This window comes from Python bivittatus, unplaced genomic scaffold (genome assembly GCF_059951505.1).
Source record: "Python bivittatus isolate LINGU-HERP-01145 unplaced genomic scaffold, Pbiv_v1 ctg000020_np1212, whole genome shotgun sequence".
NCBI classification, from domain to species: Eukaryota; Metazoa; Chordata; class Lepidosauria; order Squamata; family Pythonidae; genus Python; species Python bivittatus.
Window position 1 is genome coordinate 115,160,004 of NW_028277030.1, and position 21,614 is coordinate 115,181,617.

The window sequence follows — 21,614 nt, forward strand, 5'->3', positions numbered from 1 at the left end:
TTTACATGGTAAATTGGTTTTGCCATCACCCCACTTTATTTATTTATTTTTAAAATTTATATATCAAATTTGTCACCGCCCATCTTGTTGAAACTTTGGGGAAAACAATATAGTATATATTCATTTAATTAATTATGGAAATGAAGAGGGAGGGAGGGAGGGAGGGAGGGAGGGAGGGAGGAAGGAAGGAAGGAAGGAAGGAAGGAAGGAAGGAAGGAAGGAAGGAAGGAAGGAAGGAAGGAAGGAAGTTTAGAAATGAATGAAATGTATTTACCAAATGTAGGTGTAAACTCTGGAATTTCTCTGGTTTCTCTTCTCACCTCTGAAATTTAAACCTTTCCCCTGCAGAAACTCCTGTTGTGCTCAGGATGGTGTGTGCTGCTCTGTTAATTCCAGCCAGTAGCTTTGTTTATAAGCTCTTGTTGATTTTTCTTCCAGAACTAATGTAATTAAGTACACTCAAGACAGCTGGTTTAAATGCACTTCAGATTTTGCATTTGTAGGTGTCTGCAGCACACTTTTTACTCAATGGGACAGAGATGAGCTGGAGCAAGGAATGCAGAGAGATATTTTTTGTTGTTGGTGGTCTTCTGAAAGTTAAGCTCTTGAACAATGAAGTATTCCAAATAAGTCATTTTCCAAACTTGAAATGAATGATGTATTTGGCGGGGCACCGGGGGTTGGGGGAGGGGTCCATTGGAAGTTGATGCAATGAATAATGTTGGAGAATATTTTCAAATGGAACCTGTATGAAGGTTAAGACATCTTTCTCTAAGACCCATTCTCCATCATTCCAGATCCCTGGACATTGAAAAATAGATTTAAGTTACAGGAGGATAGACTTCAGCTGAATGTTGAGGGAAATGAAATTCCTAACAGAAAGATCAGCCTGATAGTGAAACTAGTTCCTCTGAGAGATAGTGGGCTCCCATTGGATGTTATCAAACAGAATCAAGATTGTCATTAATTGGGGATGATTTAATTTGGTTTCCTTATTGAACAGAAGGTTGCATGTGAAGGCCTAGAGAGCCACCATGCAACTCGATGGTTCTATTTTAAAAAATGAAAGAAAGCAAAACAGATTTGTTGAATGCATGAAAGTGTAATTTATATTATATAGAATGTATGTAGTTTATATTTGTTCTGGCTGAAAATTTTTTTTCCATAATCTTACTAAAAGTTTTAGACAGAACAATAAAAGATTTCAGGTGAAAAAAAGAAGAAAAAAAGGTGTAAGAAAACAAAACAAAACAACCCTTCCCCCTAAAAAAGCAACTTCCCACCCTCATCATGACAAGTATAAACAATTCTATAATCTCTTCACTTCCTCTCATTTTACTAATATAAAACACTTCATCCCATAAGACATCTATTAACAATAGGCAAATTAAATAAGTAGCCTCTTCTCCCATTCAATTCTCAGCAAAATTTCCAAACTGAGCTCTAAAATATTAACATTAGTTAACATATATAAAATTCAACATTCCACATCTCCCCTCTTCACTAAAAATCCAATTTAAAAGGCATAAAATGGTCCAATATCCCAATATAAACAAAATAAAAGAGAAGTTTAACATAACAAAAAGAGTCCATTTCTTCTTTACAAAAGACAAGCTCCAATACACATTTTACCCTAAATAACAACTTATCCCATTCAGATAAAAATTCCATGTCTCAACTCTAAACTATAAGCAAATCCACAAAAGATTAAAATTTAGCATAATAAAGAAAAACCGTTTCTTCTTTAAAAAAACAAGATCAAACTTCCTCCCTTTAAGTAAAAAGACAAATCCAGTGTACCATATTTTTTTTAAGATTAAGATATCTGCAAATCCAAAAAGACCCAGCTAGAATAACAACATGTCCCACTTTATCCCTGATTGAATAAGCCGATTTTATATTCCTTTTTTTTTTCTATACAGAACAATCTTTCTCTGTAATCCATTTAGATGGTATATGACCTTTGTTGGAAATTTCTTCAGTACTTTAAACAATCTCTCTTGTGACTCCAACAAAAAGAAATTATTCCAATTGCTCTCTAGGATTGTCATTTTTACTTCCTTCTTAATTTTCAAATTCTCATTTAGTTTTTTCTTTATGTCTGATGAAAAGTTCTTATTCAGATTCTCATTCATGTCTTCCTAGGGTAAGTTTTGCTGCACATCTTGTTCTATAACATCTTCTTCTGAGAACAAACTATTCTCAGAAAAACACAACATAACTGACAATATCCCGATGCAGTTTCTCAAGGATATCTTTAAACATCATTTTAAATTACTTGTTTTATTAAATCTTCAGTCTCAAAAACAATTTCTCTTTTCCACAAACATGCAATTATTCTTTAAAAGTAATTTCAGCATCTTAATATTCAAAGTCCAATTTCCAACACTTTCTGAACCCTTAATTCATTTAAAACTTTCTATAGCCAAAACCTTGTCTTGCTTTTTGCTGTTTATTTTAAGTTCTTAAAATTTATAAAAATAAATCTTCATACTCTTATATTAAAGATTGAAGGCACTCACTGGCTATTTCCAGACTCGTCACTTTGCAGGTGTCTAACTTCTTTGAAATAGTTAATAGGAAATTAGAAGGTAGTTAACAAGGGAAATGTACGAACTTAGTGTCCTTTAAAAAAGGCTTTGTTTGCGGCTTGAGCAATTGTGGAGATTCCCCCCCCCCCTTAGATCACTGTCTTGTGGTATCTCCATGAGGAGAAGGAGAAACAGCTTGGGCAATCTTGCCATCTCTCTCTTTTATCCAGAGAGGATTGTAGGAGCTGATATGTTAATTGGTTTCTTATTAAAGTCTGCAGATGTCAGCTGCACCTTACCTGGAGCTATCTTCAGTCTGCCATCTTCCCCAGGAAGTTGTGGCTTGTTCTGGCTAAAATATTGATAAATACCATGAAAGAGGAGTGTTCTATTTATATGAATGCAACAGTCCTGCTTAGGCATTCACTTGAATGCATAATAGCTTCCAACCATTTAGTATATAACCTGAGACTCCTGGGCAGTAATCTGGGGGATTTCGCTTTCATTACATATGTATACACACAGAGAGAGAGATTTATATTCCACCTTTATTTGGTATGACATAAGGTGGAGTACATACTACTCCTTCTCCTACTTTCTCCAGGATAACCCTGTGAGGTGGATGGGGCTAAAAGAGAGTGACTGCCCAAGGTCACCCAGTTGGCTTCTGTGCTAAGAGAGAACTAAAACTTATAGTCTCCTGGATGCTATTCCAGCACCATAACCACTATACCAAACTGGTTCTTAAACTTATAGGACAGCCAGTATGGTACAGTGGTTAAAGTGCTGGACTAGGACTGGGGCGGCCCAGGTTCTAGTCCTCCCTGAGGCCCAGATGCTGGCCAGCCAGTTCAACCTTAGACTGGGAAGTAAGGGGGAAAAAAACCTATTTACCAACTATAATGGTAGATTCCAGTCCATAATTTTTAATAAAGAGGCCTTCATTCTGCGGTGGATTGATTCAAGTTGAATGTGTGTCTACACACACACACACACACACACACACTTCTGTGGACTCCATTGGAGGAATCATGACATGTTTGTAGGTGTTAAAAGCTATCTTGAGGTAATTTCTATTAGCAGATATTTCTAAGTAATTTTCCCACATAATGGAAAAAATATTTTTTATCCATTTACTGCAGGTATATCCCTTCTTCTGAGGAGTTTTCAATAACATAAATAAAGCCATTTCTTTCTATCTTTACAAGACTTTTGCTGGTAAGGTAAGAGGGAGGTATATGAAATGGTGCCTGGCTCAGGTTGAAATGGGTGTTTGAGATGAGATATCCTGAGTTGGGCTGAGAGTTTCCATAAAAACATGTTATTTATCATCTATCTCAGATGATATGTCAGTATGGCAACCATGATTCTGCAACCCAAGCCCTGTCAATTTTTTGTGTGTGCCTGTGATGCGTGAAAAACTGGGGCAAGGCTTCCATCCTAGGATCGCAATGGCCATATTGGCTTTTTCGACCTCCCTTGCAGAAGCCCCTGCTGCAGAGACTGATATCTTCCCAACTGTCCCTAAAAATGTTAAAAGTTAAAGCCAAAAGGCTGCATTTAGCTTGTGAATAACATGCTAGTGCCACATTCCAAAAAAGTAAGTTGGGCCAAGAGAAAGCAGTGGGTACAGTCAGGCCAAAATTTGATTTAATTTAAAATACGTTTGATTGAAATTTACACTAAATTAATAAAATGCAGTTTATATGATTATTCTCCATGTATTTAGTAATGCATCCATTCCAGGAAATTAAAAATTCAATTTCATAACAACTTTAAGAGGAGCTATGGAGAGGTGTATCCAATGTTTTGGGTAGCCATGTGGGACTCTGGAGCATCAGGCTGTATGTTTCTGGTTTACTTTATGCTTACGCAACTTTTTATTTACCCAGCCAAATGTAGCCAAACTGTCAGGGCTGTTGGCCTCATAAACTATTAGGTTTTATTGTTAGCCCAGGACTAAAAAAAGAAAAAAAAAGTGAATCTGGTAAACCATCTGTCAGGCCACAATCCAGCTAGAAGGCTGTGTTCAGTTTCATGAGTCACAAGTTCAGTGGGTTTCTTTTAGACCTATCTCATTTCATCTGTAATTTCATATTAATTGTGGCTACATCAGATTCCTTACCCTAGAGAAAAATAACCTCAAAAATCAGTGAGGTCATCCAATGCAGACTGTCCAGCAGACATGGGTTGAAATTTGCTGTGGAATGTTAATTGGGAAGTTGGGTAATTTATAATTTCTTAATGAGTACACCTATTCCCTGTGTCTTTTGCTTTAGTAGAATAAAGCGGTGGACATACCACATTTAGATGGCCTCTCCTTTCTTGGCGCACAGAACATGAGTATCTGGATGGGAATATAGACACTATAAGTAGTGCAGGTAGTAGTATCCTTTGGCTAGATCCTGAGAGGCAAAGGAACAGGATGTGGCATAAAACAGCTCTCTCCCAGTTGGCAGTCTTTAGATTTATTAAAATTTCAACACCTGGTTGAGCTCAAGAGAATACTAGTCCTGTTTTTAAATACAAGTCTGGAGCTCTTTTGGAATGTTTAACATAGACCCTGTGGAAGTCCTACCAAATGCTTCAGAAAGTGCTGGTCAGGCATTGGGGCAGGTGCCTCAATGGAAGCAGGTGTGCCAAGCCAACATGGTCATGAAGGGCAGTGTCCAGTGACATAGCATTCACGCACATGGCAGTAGGAGCTGGTCAGATCCCAGTTCCTGACCATATCATCAATGAATCATCCTAAATCATGTTCATGGCAAAAACCATGTTGGGGGAAGAGTAAAAACACTACTTTCAAACTGGAATAGCTAAAGACAACTTTAACCTGCCTCTACAATGAGTTGGTGTCATCATCATTATCATTTATTAAACTTGTATGCTGCCTGACTCTCAACAACTCTGGATAGCTCACAACAATCAAAGAAGTTACAATAAAATCAATAAAAATAAAAAATAAAAAAATAAAGATAAAAGATGGCAAATGTGATGAAGTGAGGGGTCTCACTCTCCTCACTTCAGATCCAGGTCTTCATGACTCTTCTAAACAACAGCAGAGTGGGGATCATCCAGATCTCAGGGGACCTTGTTCCAGAGGGCAGGTGCCGCTACACAGAAAGTGCACTTCTGGGGTCCTGAGAGATTACATTGTTTAACTGAAGGAACCCAGAGCATGCCAACCCTGCAGGATTGAATCGGCTGGGCAGATGTTATAGGAGACAAGTGGTCCCACAGATAACTAGGCCATGTAGGACTTTATAGATAATTCAGCATCCTGAATCACACACAGAAGCAAACTGGTTTTGTAACATGATGGGATCATGAAATGGATTGAAAAAAAAATTAGAAAAGTTAGAGACAAGGAATAGAAGATTTGGAGCTGAAGGATTGAAAGAAGGGCAGAAGTGGCTAATGTAGAAAACAAAGTAAGCACAAATAAAGATCAGAGAAAATAGATGGGGAGTGTAGTGTGTTGGGTTACTGATATTGCAGGTCACACATGCCTGTGATCTAGTACTCTTGTTCAATTGCCTTGAGTTGCCTGTATATGCTGGAACTCTTGCACACCCACCATAGTTAAGTTTTTCTAGAAGACAAGCAGCAGAAGAACATACTATGATACTTCTAGTATCTAGTAGAAAAGACATGACAGGGAGACCAGGTAAATGAATGAAAGGAATGAAGCCACAAACTCAGTATCAAAAGCCAACAGTTGTCAATACTTTAATAACAATGTACATATGGTTTCCCTTAAGCTGAATTTAAAAATAGCAGTATAAAAATAATATTGATAATTAGCAAAAATATCAATATAAAAATAATATATGAACATTAATTCTTAACTGTGATTAGGTTTGGAACTGTTTTGTAATTATAGTTGCTATTTATTTAATGTTGTTAGCCAATGAAAAACTTAAAATTAAGTAATATATGTATCTTACTATATGGAAGAATTGCCATCTGACTCACCTCATTCAGTGTGAACTCTGAGATTAGTATCAACAAAGGAATCATTGTTCATTTGTGTGTTCCTGCACTAAGAGCATACAAAACACACAGTTAAGATAGGACATGTGCATGTGGTTTTTAAAATGAAAATCTAAGTATCTCCATTATACATTTCACTATTCTTACGATTAGGGTTGAGAGAGTTCATCAGGCAGATGGAAAACTTTGATGTCTAAATTGAAGTTGTGATAACATCTGAGTTTAACTGGTATCTTCTAAAAAAAGAAGCACTGAAAGATGAGAAAAGGTTCTTGATCTTGAGGTCCTTCTTGGGTCAAGTCTAATCAGTGTTTATGTGTAAGAGACAGTCTGTGTTTTTTTGTCCTGGGAAAGAAAACTGGCCAAAGCTGATATTGGCTACTCAGTAGTAATTAAGGTCTTTTAAAACAGGGGATCTGTGGGTAGGGTTCATAAAATCATTGAATTATGGAGTTGAAAGGCGTCACAAGGATCATCTAGGCAACCCTTTGCAATATACAGGACAATTCATTTAGCTTTTCATTTTGAAAATTGTGGAGATAGTCAATATGATAAAATTTATGATATTTAAAACAGTGAGGATTCTTTTTATTATGTATAATTTAAATTTGGGGCTGAATATAAGAACTAAGATATGAAGATGTCCTTTCACATAAATAATGTTTCATGGATTGCAGAACTAAAAGCAAAATCTTCATTGGGAGAGTAGGAACCTTGAAGTTCAACTAGTAGCAGACTATCTGTTGGCATATGGGTCACCAGAATACAATTTTCCCCACTTGGAGAAGGGTATTACATTTATTTCTAAATGTGTATCATGTCCTATAGATAACTATATTGAAATACTATGTAAATATATTCTCTTTTGAGGTGATGCATTCCCACATTTTTTGGCAATGTTACTCTATCTACAGATATTAGTGGAAATCACCATTAGCTGACTTGCTGTTCGTTAATGTGTTTATATTACAAAGGTGACTTTTCCAGGGGCCACTACTATTGGACACCAGCTGCTTCTTAAGTAGATCTTTCCTCCCATCTGATCTGCTAAGTTAGGCCTTTGCTTCTGTTGTTAAATGCCAGAAACTAAATGAAAACCTCAATTTTGCTACCAATATGTGGTCTTTAAAGCAACTTCCAGCCTTCTGGCTTTTTCTTTTGGTCTGTTGACATTCCTACTCCTGAACTACCTCAGGTAAAATTGTGATGTAAAGTCTCTGCCTAAACAAGGCCCTTGCAATAGGACAGAATTGGCTCCATTATCTGATCTGCAATCTCCAAAGGGGCGGGAGGGTTAAGCCTCCATTGTGTGCTCCATGGGAGGTTTTCCTTTGCTTATGTGCGAAGGCTGCTAATCCCACTCTAAATGGTTTCTGTGATTAAGATGTGAGGGATGGTAAATAGCTGTTAGGTGTCTGAAAACAATGCCAGCAATTTGGAGAAATTATAACCCTTGAAGAAGGCTACTCTACCTAGAAGAGACTGATGGGAGGATCCTTGTTCACCCCATAGGCTTTGGGGGAAATTAGAAGCAGAACCATCAGTTCCACTAACTGGTCTCAAGGAATGGATTTAATAAGAATGTAAGGAAGGTGTGGTCACATCTAAAATAAAAAATTATGTTTGTATTTGACAGCTTTGTAACGGGATAAAAGAACCAATGATATTAACATGTATATTTATTCTTCTGATTTCTCTTCTGAATCACAGGAAGTTGCCTTAAACAAAAATATTTGTCTTATCTATGACAATGCTAGTTTTCTATTACCTGTAGTAGCCCATTCACTGATGAACACAAATTGTACAAAAATAGGGATTGAAAGCACTTTTGATGTTGGATATACTATCACTATTTGAAATAGATATTTCCGATGGAACAGAACAGTTGTTATTGGCCATTTCTTATGCAGACTAATTTAGGATAAATTAATCCAACTGGAGTTTGGAATAAATAACATCAACATCAGAAAGACATGGCAAAAATCAGGTATTTACTTAAAGGCAGATAAAAAAGCTAAGCAGGGCTGACCTGGTTAGTACTTGACTGGGAAAACAACAGGAAATCTTAAAGCTATAGATTAGATTGTGATATCCAAGAAACATACTAAAAGAAGGGAATGGTAAACCAATCCTGTATTGCTGCCAAGGAAACTACATGGATGTGCCCATGTAGTGACTAGAAATTAAGCTCAGCTCATGGAATTATTTGCTTTTTATCTTTAACTTCCATTCATTTGTGAGCCAAATTTCAATGCTTTAAGAAATGCAGTAGCCTGACATTCTGATGTTCTTTTTAGCACTTCGGTTGAATGAACATATACAAAGTATCTTTTAATGGATTATGACATGCTTTTGGAAAAAAAAAACCCTTTGATCTAAACTTGCTAATACTACTAATTACTTTATGTTCTATTTCTGAACATTTGAAAGAGTAGGTTATAATAAATCTGTAGATCTGCAGTTTACTCTGCTTGCAGAAGAACAATATCTGAGTGACTCACAGCACTGTTTCTTAAATTATGTTCCATGGAGTACCAGTATATTCCAAAAAAAAATTGAAAGTTTTCTACAAATTGCTCACAAGATCCTGGAGGTGGTTTTTGTTAGTCATGCATCCATTCAGTTGGATTAGCCGAAGAAGTATACTATCCATGAATGAAGAGGAGAGGTTGGAAGATTTCTTGTCAAATATCACACTGTAAGAACAACAAAAATCATTAGATGACTTCCGGTTGAAAGTTCACAGAGAGCAGGAGTTTTTCAGGGAAAAGACTTCGAAGGCCCTACTACAAATTCCTTCAATGTGTCATTGTGATAGCTGCTTTTCAGCACAAACAAGAAAATAATAAAATAATGAATAATATGAAAATAATCTGAGTGTTATTCCAACTATGATTAATAAATTTCATTACAGACTATTGAAATATGCTGTCATAAATTTTATTAAGATTCATAATTGATGAAACTAACATAAACTAAAATGTAAGAGGAAAAAGAGAGCATTATTAAAATGTGATTTATTTCAATATTATTTCCCCACTTTAAAAAAAAAATAGAGTCATGGGTGTTTGTTGTTTCTTGGTCCTAAACATTTCTGATTTATAGCAACTCTGCAATATCCAGGGTTCTCCTGCTGTGTAGCTCATTGTTCATATTACAAGAGGTGGGTCTGGCTTAGATTCTCAAGCTCTATTTTTCAAGCTATACTAAAGGTCACTTTACTTAAATTACCCCCTCTGATTGCTATTCAATCCAAATCATGCACTGAAATGCATGAAGGAACCTTTTTGCTCTATTGGTTTGCAGACAGACTGGTTTGATTTTTAAATGCTCAAAAACTAAAAAATTAACACATTTTGCCATTAAGATGCAAGTCAAGTTAGATTAGAAAACTGTTCCACTGTCTTTGGAGTTAAACTTTTTGTATCTGTTCTTATGTTCTCAACTGCAGAATCAGCAACAATGGACAAGGAATATTATATTTAACTGTATAATACTCATTATGTAAACTTGAATAATAAAGGTGTATTAATATAACCCAACCAGATCTTCAACTTCCTTTCATCAGAAATTTTTCTCTGCACGACATCTGGAAATGTTCAGAAGTTAATTGTATAACATCAGTCTCTTAACTTCACATCTGTTGAGTTGTCATCTTATTGACTAGCAACTTACTTTCTCCTGGCTAATCCATTTTCTGACCAAAAGCACAGAATACGATTCTGTAAAACAGTGGACACAAAGTGGAATGGGATTTTCTTACCAAGGCTTCTTATCCATTTCCACTTGTTAGATTATGCCCTTAATATACAAGCAGTTGTAATGGGAATAACTAGAGGCTTCAGTAGAGATTGGAAAAGAGAGAGAGGATTTTGTTTGGTTTGAATTTTTAAATGAATTGAACTATTTGAGCTATTTCTATGGAAAGAAAGAAAGAAAGAAAGAAAGAAAGAAAGAAAGAAAGAAAGAAAGAAAGAAAGAAAAGGGGGGGAGGGGAGGGGAAGGGAAGGGAAGGGAAGGGAAGGGAAGGGAAGGGAAGGGAAGGGAAGGGAAGGGAAGAAAAAAGAAAAAAGAAAAAAAAAGAAAAAAGAAAAAAGAAAAAAGAAATCTTCTCCACACACTAAGATCACATATGGGCCTTTGGATGTTGATGAAGATTCTCAGTCATCCAGGTGGAATTATCTGGAGGCTGAGTCATGGCAACTGGACTTCTTTTCTTTTGGTTTGATACATTTCACTGCTTGTCCAAGCAGCTTCTTCAGTCTAGAAAGTTGGTTGGGGGGGACCCCATAAAAGCCTTTCAGTGAGAGCCACCCTAGAAGGCTTTTATGGGGCCCCCCAACCAACTTTTTAGACTGAAGAAGCTGCTTGGACAAGCAGCGAAATGTATCAAACCAAAAGAAAAGAAGTCCAGGTGCCATGACTCAGCCTCCAGATGGGCCTTTGGATGCATTGGCTTTGCTTCCAGTAGCAGGAACCAGTAGGTGGAGCTTAACTGATTGGCCTGGATATCCCTACGTCCATCCTGTTTGAATCTCATTCTGTGCTTCCCCTTCCCACAACACATGTGCCTTCCTGAGATCTGCAATGTAGAGACAATCAGCGCAGCATGTAAACACCATGAACTGTGAAAGCTGTACTCATCAAAACCTCAGTATCATAGCTTGTAAAGTCCATAGTAAGTCAATTAAGAGTTTTTTTGTTTATTGCTAACTGATTGTCTGTTGGCTCTACTCCTATCATTATGTCCCGGGAGTCAGCAGTACACATGATTTCCCACATTAAAATCTCTTTAAAAGGTGGTGATAGTTGCTTCTCTCTTATTTGTTAAAAGACAGTTTTATCATGAATATCTAAATGTGACTTTTAGGGTGAAGGTCAATTAATACATAGTAGGAAAGAAACACTGTAAACCTGGATCAGGAGGAGACCTGCACCCCTCCAAGGTTTAGACAATCAAAGATCTTAGTTTGCCCAATTAATATGTAGCATACTGAGTTTATAATCTGAATGATTCACCATCACCACTCATCACTTTTTAGAGATTTGAATGTATTAAAATAATAAAAGATTGAGGGAGAGAAAATCCCAAGGGTCTTGGACTGGTCTGCCTTTTCCTTTTCAGACTCTCTCTGCAAGTTATTATCAGATTCCCACCCCCTTTTAATTAGTGGTTCATGGTTGACATGCCATCCAGTTAAAAGAATATTGCATTTAAATTAGGAACATATTTTTGATGGAAGTTCAGATTCAGATTATCTTTTGGAATGTTCAGCATGTGACTAGAATTCCACTGTAACTTTGGAGTTTTGGGTTAAATATGGATCCTATCAGAAATGAGATGAGTTTTCTGAGTCTATGGATCATTACATCTTTCGATGTGGATTGATTAAATATATAGTTTTGGGGTAGAATGGTTGGACTACAACTGGAGAGACCCAGGCTCAAATCTCCAAGTTTCAGCCATGACTTCTGATCAATCATTATGTCTCTTTACCCTGCAGAATTGATGTAAGAAAAAACAGAGGGGGATAATTATGTGCAATCACTCTGTATGCTTAAGAAGCAAGCTGAGAAATAAATGTAAAATAACATTATATATATAATACAATATGTATTATATTATTATATATAATACAATGTGTATTATATTCTATTTAGAAAAGTTGTTCTTTTAGTATCCAATTAGTCTCTCATATATTTGAAAGCAAGAAAACAGAAATAAGAAGAAGTTGATTCTAGACATTAGCTCTACTCAGGCACTATCCTTGTATGGAGAACTCAACTTGTAAGGCAAAGTGACTGGCTCCTCCCCTCTCTAAATTGCACTGTGTTGTCAATCAAGAGCTGGCCATCTACAATCCACAGTTGTCTGAGACAGGGAGTAGATAATTCACATGTAAAACTAAGATTCTTACTACAGATAATTGCACTGTATCCATGAACAACCAAGGGACAGCTCTTCACTGACATCACAGTATCACTTATAGAGGGGATGGACTACTATCACTCATTGTGTATTGAATTTTTACAAGAAAATGTACTGCCTGAACAGGGCTCCTGTTAAGAATCACATTATAATGTATATAAAGAAGTAGATATGCAGACTAGTTTTAATTCTGTATTATTGTTTCCACTTGTACCTCACCATTAACACAGGTAGTGCAAACTGAAATCCCAGATATGCAATTGTAGAAGTAGGTTAAATGTTTTGAATCCTTCTATCTTAGATCATTCACTCATTTAAACACACTCTCTGTCTTGTGAGTTTATTAACATTTGTTAATTTATGCGAGGAATCTTTCAACAATCTTTCTTGGTTGCTCTTGAGAATCATCTCTTTTCCAATTCAAATTTTGGCTTACCCATTTGTGTAGCTATTTCTACTGCCTAGTTTTTTCAGTGTAGACCTTTATGACTTGTTAAAGAGAAAATATCTTGGCTGGTTTAGGGTACCTTCTTATTCCATTATTACCATCATGATCATCATCACCTATAGAAGCAAGTGTAGGCACTTCTTCAGAAGGCTGCAGAGAGTGTGAGGTTAGGCTGGGGAATTTCACTGAAGATGCTAAAATCTCCCCTCCTTCCCACACAGGTAGATTAATGGTATTAAGGTGTATCATATGTTAGCTTCTAATGGCACACAATTCTGAAGAGTAAGTTTGTTATCTGCAAATAACTTTTTGCAGGCAGAATGCAATCTACTGTTCATTACAATTTTGGTAATGTGCAGTTTAATAAATAAATGAATAAGATCATGGCTGACAAACCACAAGGTCTGGGTTCACATGCTATGCTAAGCAAAAATCCAACAAATCATCTTAGATTTTAGTGTGATGTTTGAATCCACCCACTGTCTCTCAGCTGAACTTAACATGCTGTTTGGAAGAGACCGTGGCAAAGAGAAGAAAATTATTTGACTGGGTTCACTTAAGGCAGTGTGTCTCAACCTCAGTAACTTTAAGGTATGTGGACCAACTCCCAGAATTCCCCAGCTAGCATGCTGGGAGTCCACACATCTTAAAGTTGCTGAGGTTGAGAAGCCATGGATTTCAAACAATTGTTGGATCTACACAAAAAGCTGAACCAAAAGCAGCAGACCACAGTATGGTTTTGTATGATGGGAGAACCAGCCTTTGAGGTAAGAGGGGAATAGTATTATAACCAACAACAGCCACTCAAGAGAAGTAGAGATTAAGAAAAAAACCCCACTTACACTTTCTGCTGAGGTTAATGAACATCAGTTGTTCAAAATGGGAGAGAGGGGCAACTGTCAACAGTCTTTTAAGTTACTGTAATGTCTTGTAAATTATTATTATTTTTTAAATAACAAAGCAGTCTTCCTCAGCCCGATGCTGCCCAGGGATGTTAGATTATGTCTCCCACAGCCCTATGATAGCCATGGACTGCCAAATTTAGTCACAGGGCTGTGGCAAATATACATTGGGGGTAGTAGCATCATGGACACATTAAAGTAGATTGGGCTAAAAATATAATAACGGAATAAAATAGTTGGTTGTGTTCTTTTTCTCAGGCACTAGCCTTGATTTCCTTTGCAGAAGGAACAGTTCCACACTATGGGTGTTTGTGACAGCTTGTGCCTTTACAATTAGTACCCGCGAGAAAGGGATCTGGGAAGGGAACTCGCCGTGTCCAGAGCCACCTTTATCAAGGTTATTAGGCGGGCACCGATTCTGCGCCTGCCCGCCCCCCCCCCCCCCCTTCCTCAGGCCGACAATCCAAACAGTGCATTAATTACATCGCCCCGCTTGCTTTGTGCTGGCGACCTGAATGGCGCTCTCCAGCCCTTTCTAAAACTTCTCAATCCAAGGCAATTTCGACTGGCGTATGCGCTCGCTCGCTCTCTCATTACGCGTTCGCCCTTTGTGTCCTTTCTGGGACTAATTTCATTTGTTAATTAGTTGCTAACAGCGTCGGCCCGGGGAGATAAGCACACCATTAGCACTTGGGCTTGCCCAATATCCAGCAGAGCTGCGGCGACCTCACGCCGAGCCCGGGAGATGCAGGAGGGGCGCCCAGCCCTAACCCCCACAGGTCTCGGCGGGGACCTTTCATTCCTCCCGCGGTAGCCACAACACAGAGCTCCCGGCTGAGGACTTTAATGAGGGGTGGGGGCAAGCTGCCGCTTTGCCGCGTCTGATCAGGGGAGAAGCGGACTTCTATTGATTTTTTAAATCCGCGTCGCACTCGGGCCTGTGGACCGGGGGAGGGGCAGGGAACGGAGAGGCAGAGAAGCTCCCCTAAATTTTCTTTGTCTCCCTCTTTACCTTTTAAAGACCGCAGAAAACTTTCCCCCATTGTTTGTGGATCCGCTTCCAATTCTTAGCCTGTTAGCGTAATTGCTCTGCCCAGCCGAAAGATGCCCTTGAAATATGCGGCACTACAAGGCTCATGATCCCCAGCCAGACCAGGAAAAATGAGCGCTGTAGACCCGCACACCTACAGTGCCTCGGGTTGGGGCAAGCCAGCACAAAGATTCCTGGAGGCCTTCTTCGATCCGTTAAATTTACCACGCCATCCATTGAATTTCGACATACCCCTCCTATACCTCTTCTTCCCGCTTTCATGGGAGTTAAAACCCTTTAGCCTCGGGCGACTGCAGATTACACGTGGAAAACTGAGCTGTAAATTTCTCACAGAACCTTCCCTGGAGATAAAGGCGCTTAAATAAAGCTTTATTTCTCTCTGCCCCACAAACTTCGCGATCCACCTTGAGCAATATGTGTACGTGCGTGTTTTAAGCACCTTTGGCCGGCTAATCAGCGAACTGCTGTGATTAATCAGCTCCTTTCAATGGTGTTGCATGTGCATTTTAAATCTGATTTTTACCCCGCCCCGCCCCCCTCGGTTATGCTCTGATGGCGAAATAGTGAAGCCCATTGATTTACATATCTTGTCCTTAGAAAGTTTACTTTCCAGCTCCCGTGATTTTCTGCAGTTATTTGAAGAAGGGAGGGAGGACGAAGAGGAGGGAAATGAGCTTCATTGTGTGGCTTTAAAATATCAGTTCGTTCTTAGATGTAGATTCTTGCATAGAGTCTAAAACCATAACGTTAAGACTTCAGGAAAGAAATTTAGGGCCCCTTTAAGTCAAACGAAACGGAACGGCCTGAAAGGCTTATTTTGAAGAGAGATGATCAAATCGTGCTTTAGAGTTGAACAAAAATTGTATGATTCCCACAGTGTGGGACTAACCTGATCTATTATTACTGTTTATATAGTGATATTACTAATTCGGATGCTATGTCTTCCGTCCCAACCAAACGATCCCAGAACGAAGTTACCTCTATTATGCCTTAATAGATGAATGGCTGGTAATGGCACTTATTTTTTGTATTCACACAGCGCGTTGACCTTTTTCACGACTGAACCCATTCATTTATTATGCAAATTTACCCCGCCCCCCATCAACTCTGGGCGGCGAACAAGCATAAAACCAGATACAGAAGAACAACAGGTTTTCTTCCTGAGTTTTCACAATATATCAAACCATTGATTAACCAAATGGTCTAGGATTCCCCCTTCCCTGCTCAAACTAAAGTTAAAACTAAATACATTTAATAAATTATGCAAATACAGTTGCTTGGCCTATGATGATCTGGTTAAGCGTGTGATGTGAACACAACCATAGAGGAGCCTCCCCTACCCGTGTTTACCGGTGGGCGCTTGGGGATGCTCTCATTTTACTAAAATTCCTAGTCTCCAAGATTACACTCGCAGCTGATCTTCCCGGGCAAATCGATCAGCTTGCAAGCCTAGTAGAGGGACTGAAGTAATTGATTGATTGACAACCCTTCGCTATGCGTTTCGAAGGACATAAGGAAAAAATCGCTTTCATGGGAGGGGAGTTAAGTCGTTTGGCCTTAAGGGGAAAAAAAGGCTCAACTATGCGACATATTTCACATGTACCAGCGCATGTGCATATGGTTCATGATCGGCGGTACGAGTTAAATAAATATACGCCGTCTTGTTTTTTTAACAGGAAAGCGGTTCATAAATAAAAGAAATCAAACGATTGCCTCTGCTATTTTCTACCCTATTCGGTTTTGGTACAGATTTTTGAAAGGTCGGCTATTAAAAACCGAGTATTTAAACGTGGGCGCCAAACGTTTCCGCCTCTGGCTAATGCTACAAAGACTGTCAAAATGGAACTGTTAAGGTTGTGTGAACGAGATGCATGTCGATAAATACTTAGGAAAACTCGCTACGGCAAAAATCAATACATAAATAAAAATAAACGCTCAGATCAATATATGACCTTTAGAAGATCGTGAAACGATAATCCGGAGGTTGGAAGGTGCCACTTAATTTCGCCTTCCCTCTCGCTTTCTCGCAAAATGCAACGGTCTTTCCCACACCTCTCCTCGGAATCAGTTTAGAGACAACGTGACTGGAACACGTAGAGGGCAAACGTCAGGTCCTCCTCGGACCTCAGAGAATGATGCCCTTGAGTGTTCCTTATCGTTTTGCCCAACCAAAGGCTTCATTTCCACGTTCTGCCTTCTCAATACGTGACACTACTTTGAGCACGCAAGAGGGATACTTTTCCTACCGTCCCGTTCCATTCACACTGTCTTTGGGAGGCGACACCGTTATCAAGCTCCTGCCGCCTCTCGAGCCGGAGCACAAGGGCTGTTTCTGGGAGTTGTAGTTCTCAGTCCCGTTGTGTTCTGGCCGCCACCTGCGACAAGAAGACTTCATTTCCCAGCTATCCTCTCTGCTGTTCTCCCTGTTCCACTGGCGAGGCCGACCCGTCAATCAGTTGGCGTCACAATGAATGTAGCACACTTGGATTTTTTTTTTTTTTTGGTATGTAAAACTCTCCTTTGCCTCCTGATTGCGGGGTACCTAATAATAAGACTTTTAGGGCGGGTTTATAAAGGCAAGGCTGGAGACAAGTGTCATGTGGGCAGCAGCTCGCCTCGCCGAGGAGTGGCGAGGCAGCAGGGCTGAGTGAAGACAGGGTTTGGTCGGGGTTTTCCACCCCCATCTGTCCGTCTGTCTTTTGGTCATCTGGAATGCTGCAAGTGAGGTCGCGGCGAAGCTGAGCGCGAAGACAGGGAGCCCGGCGGGAAGGGTTCGCTGTGGAGGCTGCCGGGCAATGAAGCGCCAAAAGCTGGCTGTGGCAGCTGGCTTCTGCCTGTCCTTCTTGCTGGGCACTTTGCTCAACGTCTTATTCATCCCGGCCTTTGATCCCCTTCAGCAACAACAGCAGCAAAATGCGGGCATCGCGCACTCGCTGGCGGGCTCTCCTCTGGACGTGTCCTGGGAGGCGGAAAGGAGAAGCAGCGGCCGTCACCGGCGCTGGGATCTAGCTCGGCAGATCCGAGAGCGCTACGAAGAGGTGCTGCGGTACCAACAGAGGCAGCACGGGGAAGCGGGAGTGGCGGGAGCCGCTGCCAAGTCCCGGCCGGCGGTGAGACCGCTGGAGAGGCGGCTCATGGATCTCGCGCCGCCGAGGCTCCCCTCTTCGTCCACGGAGCGCAGCCCACGGGTGCTCCAGCCCAATTCGGCCGGTGTCGTCGCCTCTGGGGCGCCCTGGGCCCCCGGATCCCAACTAGAACTCTCTCTGGGCCCGCTTCGGTTGGGATGCCGGGACATTAGCAACGTGACAGAGGTGCATTACCTGGGCTCTGGCTACACCAAAGCGGTCTACAAAGTGGTGCTCAACCGGAGCCTGGCGGTGGCCCTGAAATCCGTCGATTTTGGGGGGCACGACATCGACAACTGCGTCAAGCTCTATGGGTCTCTGGAAGACTGTTACAGGCTGGCCTCCTATAAGATTATCAAGGAGATGGTCCTTTTGCAGCGCTTGCAGCACCCCAACATCCTCCAGGTAAGTACTGTAGGGAGTCCCTGATTTTAGGAACTTCAGACCTGTGGAGGCTGCGCGGCCCAGGCGGTGAAATATGGGATTTAGGATTCAAACTCAAACTTGATTGCGTTTTCGTTAAGCGGGATCCTAGTTTGTGCACAGACAAAATACTTTGTAAACATTCGGAAGAATTGGAGGCGGGGGGGGGGATGAGGGCTGTTTTGTTAACAGGAGCCCGAATGATTATTTGCCGTGATCACAAACGTAGTTCAATTCGGTTCGCTTGCATCTGATGGGCTCGAGGAAGTGGAAAGAGGGCGTTCATTTCCCTGTGTTAAGAGTTTACGGCTGACCACGTGCGACTTTTCGTTGGTGGGGGGTGAGATGTTGCAATCTATTTGGAAGTAAGTTGCTGTAAACTGAGTTGAACTAGCTTCGAAGGTAACGTAGGATCGTGTTTCAAACAGTTGAAATCAAGGCTAAATCCGGAACAAGATTTAGAACTTAGGAGGGCTGTTTTGGCTACCGATGCTCCTGTCAGAGGTCAGATGCCAGCGAAAGAGTTCCTGAAGAGTTTGCAGAAGAATGAATAGAGCCGGTCTCATCATCTTAGGGACGGGGTCGACGATTCTCAACCCCTAGAACTTTAAAGCATGTATAAGACTCCCATGGAATTTGTTTCCATTTAAGTTTCCAATTGTAATGCCTAATGACATAACTATAAATGAAGCTGGAAATTTTATGCACATCTATAGCAAGTAAATCTTGCTGAATTTTTTTCTGAGCAGGTGAGAAAATTGCATGAACGTGGCCATATAGTCATCAAGAGTTGAACTCTGCTTGAGGGAATCTTTATTTTTTAGGCATGTGTAGAGTGGTGGTGTAACAGTCAGCGTGTTTGGGGACAGGGTGTGAAATGTTTCCCCTAAACTGGGAATATTGATCCAATGGTGAGAAAGCTGGATAAAACACATAGTTTGAGTAATTGGACAAAAGGTATTACTTTCACCAATTCAAAGAGTTTGGAAATGACTTTTTTTTGGGGGGGGGTTAGTTGTACATGAATTAGGGGTCTGTAGAATTTGGACCAAAGTAAATCTGGCAGGCCATTCTGTGAGTTCAGACAGGGAAGTGCTGCAATTATGTAAATGTGTAAGTTTTATAGCAAAATGAAATGCTAAATCCTCATCCAGCTCTTTGTTTCTGTCTACATGCTAAATCAGTGGAGGTAGGCAAAGCTGGGAGTTAATCTGCTTTCAGCAACTCTTGGAATTTAATATTCAGCCAAATCAGCATGAATCTTAAAAGGGAGATGAAAATGTGATGCTTCACAACTTTATTGTATCTTTTCTGAAAGGATTTAATAAGGCAGAGGAAAATCTGAAACCCTGGGTTCTGGACTAGAACCTGGCCTTCCTATACTACAAAATCAGAATTGCTAAAAATAAAAAGCTTGAGTTAAAGTCATTACTCCATTTCTTCAAAGGCAAAACAGGGGCCATTTAACTCTGGTTTCTTTGCTGAATTTGCACCATATCTATGAGGAGGACTTCATTGGGCAATTTCATAACTGCTTGAGGACCAATGTATGAAATTAGCTGAAATTTGAGTGCTTTGAGTTTTACCAGGTTTGGAAACCATCCTACCCAGAAAGGACAGATAAAAAGGCGAGACAGAGTGGGAAGGGGAGATGGCTGGGCAGCAGCGACTCTCCTCATTCTTCATAAACAGCAAGCAGAACAACAGGAGACAGAAGTTTCTGTTAGCAATTTTTTACTTTAGGTGCATATTTGTTGTTGGGGGCAAATTGCTCTTGTCAAAAGTACAGACAAGGCAATCAATGGGGCTTGACAGCCTCAGCTTCCTTCTCCACCTCCTTCAGACTGAGCTCTGTTATGTTTTTAAAACAAGGATGGTCTTTCAGATTCAAATTGATTTGCAAGGTCTCCTGCCTTTGGCACTATCCAGAATGTCATACACTGGGCGGGGGGGGGGGGGGAGGGACCTCCCCTTTTTTTCATTTCCTCTTCCCACTTTCTTCTTTGCCACTGTTATTCCTATGCCTGGGAGTAATCCACTTTGAATTTACTTCTAAATAAATATGAATAGGGGGTTTGGTTCCAAATCCTCATTTTTAACCAACAGTTCATTCAGTTCTATCTAGGCCATCAGAATTCTTTTCTAATTAAGTCCAAAGTTCCAGAAAAAGAGTATCTAAGAAGAGAAATTAGCCAGTTCTGCCCACAAGGACATAAGTTCCATTAGGTTCAATAGGTCTTTCTTCCAACTAAGTATGCCTAGCCTAGAGGAGGATTTGATGCCTCTTTTCCCTCTCCTTCTCTCCCCTGCACCCCATCCTACTTCATCCCAAGTGGTAACCATCTCTTTAGGGCTCCTCTGAGAACTGAGTTTATGTGCTTCTTCCAGTTGGAGAAAATAATTTGATGATGCTGTTCAGATAATCTCTGCATCTGGGTACTTCCTGGAGAACTGCTCTTTGGAGAAAAAGGTGTGGGGTTCTTTTTGGAAAAAAATATCTTTTGTTCTGCCTTTGGCCCATGAAATTAAGAAAAGATGTGATGAGATGTCATACTTTTTAGTATTTCTTGCAGCTTGTCTTTCCAATCCTGTTTCCCCCCCTTTTTTCTTTTCTGAGTGACTTGACAGTCATCTAGTTACCTCCTTTCAACGCCTACCTCTCCTGCCTTTTCAATTATAACTTTGTGGATTATGTGCCCCCCCTGCATTTATGGGAATATTTCATTTAAATAATCAGAACCATATTTGCCTATGAACTTTTGATTGTGCTTGTGAGGAAACCAAGCAAAGCAAGGGTTCCTTGACTGGGATATCCAATGCACAAGAGGAAAGGCAGATGGAAAACGAAAAAAAAAATGTCCTTGCTCCCATTTGACTTAATTCTACAAATTCTGGAGGAAGTAGTAATGTGTATCTGTAAAATGCAAGTGAGGAGTAAATGCTTGTTAAAGAATTTGAAGAAAACTGAAGCTGAGAGATCTAGCTAATTATGCTTGCTGTGCGACACTTAGAATTCTTGTTTTTCTGACATCTTTGAAATAGATTTTTGAGAGGATGTTGGGGTAAGGCAACACTGTGGCTTTCAGTTTTATGAATCTGAAGTCAATCTACTTCATTGTCTGAAGTGGGGTTACAGTTTTCTTTGAAGTTGTCATGAACTCCACTTTTATTCCAGATTCTTAGCTCTGGTTTCATCCTGCTCCAAAAGAGGA

The 21,614-nt window shown here is 40.0% G+C and overlaps 1 protein-coding gene across 1 annotated transcript in view; it reads left to right on the forward strand.

The window, feature by feature from the left end:
* The first annotated feature begins 17,453 nt into the window (after nt 1–17,453).
* Nucleotides 17,454–21,614, forward strand: part of PKDCC (protein kinase domain containing, cytoplasmic) — a 46,539-nt gene continuing 42,378 nt past the window's right edge. Inside the window, exon 1 of the mRNA XM_007430043.4 lies at nt 17,454–18,384. Within this exon, the coding sequence (XP_007430105.2) occupies nt 17,650–18,384 (735 nt within the window). The 5' untranslated portion in view covers nt 17,454–17,649. The remainder of the gene's footprint in view (nt 18,385–21,614) is intronic.